The 3,202-nt window shown below is 36.7% G+C and overlaps 1 protein-coding gene across 1 annotated transcript; it reads right to left on the minus strand.

Moving 5' to 3' along the window:
- Positions 1–1,189: 1,189 nt before the first annotated feature.
- Positions 1,190–3,084, minus strand: ZNF639 (zinc finger protein 639). Its single transcript, XM_012639395.1, has 2 exons — positions 2,947–3,084; positions 1,190–2,805 (listed from the first exon to the last, which is right to left on the minus strand). Exon 2 carries the CDS (start codon positions 2,441–2,443, stop codon positions 1,652–1,654), a length of 792 nt encoding a protein of 263 aa, XP_012494849.1. The 5' UTR covers positions 2,444–2,805; positions 2,947–3,084; the 3' UTR covers positions 1,190–1,651.
- Between the last annotated feature and the right edge of the window lie 118 nt (positions 3,085–3,202).

The raw sequence follows: 3,202 nt of genomic DNA on the forward strand, positions 1-3,202 counted from the left end.
ATCTGTATTTCCAGCCACTCCCCATCCCCTGTGGCTTGAATCACGGCCTGAGCTCCGTGTTCCCCCCATCCCCCGTCCCTGTCCCTGGAAAAACTCAGAAATTACATTTAGTGATTCCAATTTCTTTTATTTTTCTTTTAATTTTTAGTAGAGACGGGGTCTCACTCTTGCTCATGCTGGTCTCGAACTCCTGAGCTCAAACAATCTGCCCGCCTCGGCCTCCCAGAGAGCTAGGATTACAGGCGTGAGCCACCGCGCCCGGCCGATAGCGCTGTTTTACATGCTGTTGAATTGTGTCCCCCTAAATTCGTATGTTCAAGTCAGTACCTCAGAATGTGACCTTATTTGGAGAAAGGGTCTTCATCAGGTTAAAATGAAGTCATTAGGATGGGCCCTAATCCAGTATGACTGGTGTCCTTATAAAAAGAAGAAATTGGGAGACAGATTTGCATACAGGGAGGACACCAAGTGAACATGAAGATAGCCGTTTACAATCCAAGGAGAGGCCTGGAACAAATCCTTCCCTCACAGCTCTCAAAAGGAACCAACTCCATCAATAACTCAATTTCTAACTTCTGGCCTCCAGAACTGACACACAATAAATTTCCACTAGACAGGTGACCCAGTTTGTAGTAATTTGTCATGGCAGCCACAGGAAACTAATATAGATGCTAAGACCAATTTGTTATTATCAGAAATAATTTGTATATTTCCCTGCCAGTAACCCCTAATCTCCCGGAGCTTCCTAACCTCTATATTAACACTTCAGTGGGTTTTCTCAGTCAATAAGCAATCCGACATCAGAAGTTTGGGCATGACATTATGGTTCTATAACTGAAAATGAAATGTGTTCCTCCCTACCCCCGTCTTAAATTATTCAACATATAGACAGGGGCTTAGAAAATTTTTTTTAAGAAACAGACTAAGAAAACCAAATCTTTTCTTCCTATATATTGGCCTCCTAGTGTTATTAAAACAATTACACAGCATTTGTGTTTCTTTTTAACTTGTGGACAAAGACTTATAGACAGCTCCAAAAAAATAAATCCTCTTTTGCAATCCAGAACTCACTGTTGAGTGTGAGTTTTGAGATATACATAAGGATTATGCAAAAAAAAAAAAAAAATCAGAGATTCCACCGATTACCTAGAGGATAATTACTGACAGGAAATGCAAAAGAAGGGTCTAGTTTCTTACTAATGGGATTATCAGTGGACTTAATTATATATTATGTTGCATTTTAGTTCTGGTAGTGCAATAATTTAGTGACTTCATACAGGAAAAACTAAGCTTGTCTTGAGTTTAAAAATGAAAAAGTTAATGGCACCTATGGTTAAGGAAGGAGAACTGTAGCTCCTTTCTTCAGTACATCTGTTTTTCAATTCATGAAATTAGAACACATACACGAAACAGGATGATAGTCACCAAGGATGATTAAAACCATGAACTACCATGCAACTAAAAATATCACATTTAAGATATAATTATATACTGAAAAACAGAGCAATGCCAAGAAAATTGGACAATATAAAAACACTAATTAAAGGCAAATTTCATAAATTGTTTAAAATCATCCATTTTAACATAATCCAAAAAAAGTTGAATTTATTATTTTACACTGACATTCTGTAAGTTAAAATAAAGACAATAATCAAGTTGTCTCATGGACTGGAAGATGACTTATTAATTCCCTTTCATTTCCAAACCTCATCAAGCAGTCACTACATTTATGAGGTAAGTCAGCTGAATGCTTGAAATCTAGATGAATTTTAAGATCTTCAATTTGTCCTGTTGAATATTCACAATACTGACATAAATAAATCCCTTCGGATAAATGTGAATTTAAATGCTTGCAATATTCTAGCATACTGGAAAAGCCTTTCCCACAGTCATCACAAACATGAGGAAAAATTTTAGTATGTTCAATAGCCACATGCCTATTAACATTTGTATGAAGTCTACTCCGAAAACCACATACTTGACATACAAAGAAGTTTTTACATTTGTCAAAGGTAATTTTGCTTAAGAGGCTGTATTGTCCATGTTCTCCATTGTTATACTTATCACTTAACTCTATTAATTTACATGCGTGCTCATTTACCACATGGCTATGCAAGTCTTCTGGATCATTAGTTTCATGTTCACAGAACTGACACAAGTACTGCTCATCACAGCTGTGCTCCTGGAAATGTAGGTAGAGTTCACTGCTTGAAGAGAACTGCACATCACACTGCTCACACCAATAGAGGTGATCACTAAAATGGGTGTCTGCAATGTGCTGGCTGAGGTTCTCAAAAATTACTGTCTTATAATCACAGTATTTACAAATATAGGGATCCTCTTCATGTAGTTTGGCATGTTCTATCAGAAGCATGTTGGTAGAGAAACTTTCCTTGCATACTCGACACACATTTGAATCAGTACGTTTATGCTTCAGGATCATATGCTGCTTTAAATCAGAAAAATATTTGCTGTTGAACTCACAAAGTTCACATTTATAGAGGCCACTGCTATTAGCTCTCAGTAAAGGCCATTTCTGCTGAGCAGTCACATTCAAAGCCTGGCTCTTGTCAAGAATTTTACAAAATTTAGCTGGTGGCTCTTCATCAGTTTGGTCTTGAAGACTCTCAGAGGAATTGTTTTCTGTCTCTATATCATAATCCTCGGAAATTGCATGCACTTCTACAGCAATTGGAACATCTTCAGCAGTGTGAACTTCTATAGGACTCTCCTCTTGAGTTTGTTGGTTGACTGACTCTGGTGAGTCACACTCTTCATCACAAATTTCAATATTGGCAGATTTTTCTGAAGAATAAAACAAGCCTATTATTATTTCTAAGTAAGACCTGTTAGATAAATGCAACTGGCAAAAAGAAATTTATTGTATGCACTGTTTTTCACTGATCTATACAAAATATGTCAATGCTAGTAATTAGTTTCTCCAACCTGTAGAAAAGGCAGTGTGGTCTAGAATTCTAAGTACCGGACTAGGAACCAGGTAGTTCTGATTTCTGTTTCTGGCCTTGATTCCGTCTGTAAATTTTGGCAAGTCATTCGACGTCTCGATATCAGAATCATCATCTGTAAAAAGGGATTTGGAAGAACATATTTTATATCAAAGCATTAAGCATTAATTATAAAATAAAGCACCAATTGCTTTTAATATAATTTTGATTGTTATCTACATATCCCAGTCACACAG

This window comes from Propithecus coquereli, unplaced genomic scaffold (genome assembly GCF_000956105.1).
Source record: "Propithecus coquereli isolate 6110/MARCELLA unplaced genomic scaffold, Pcoq_1.0 Scaffold14, whole genome shotgun sequence".
NCBI lineage: Eukaryota > Metazoa > Chordata > Mammalia > Primates > Indriidae > Propithecus > Propithecus coquereli.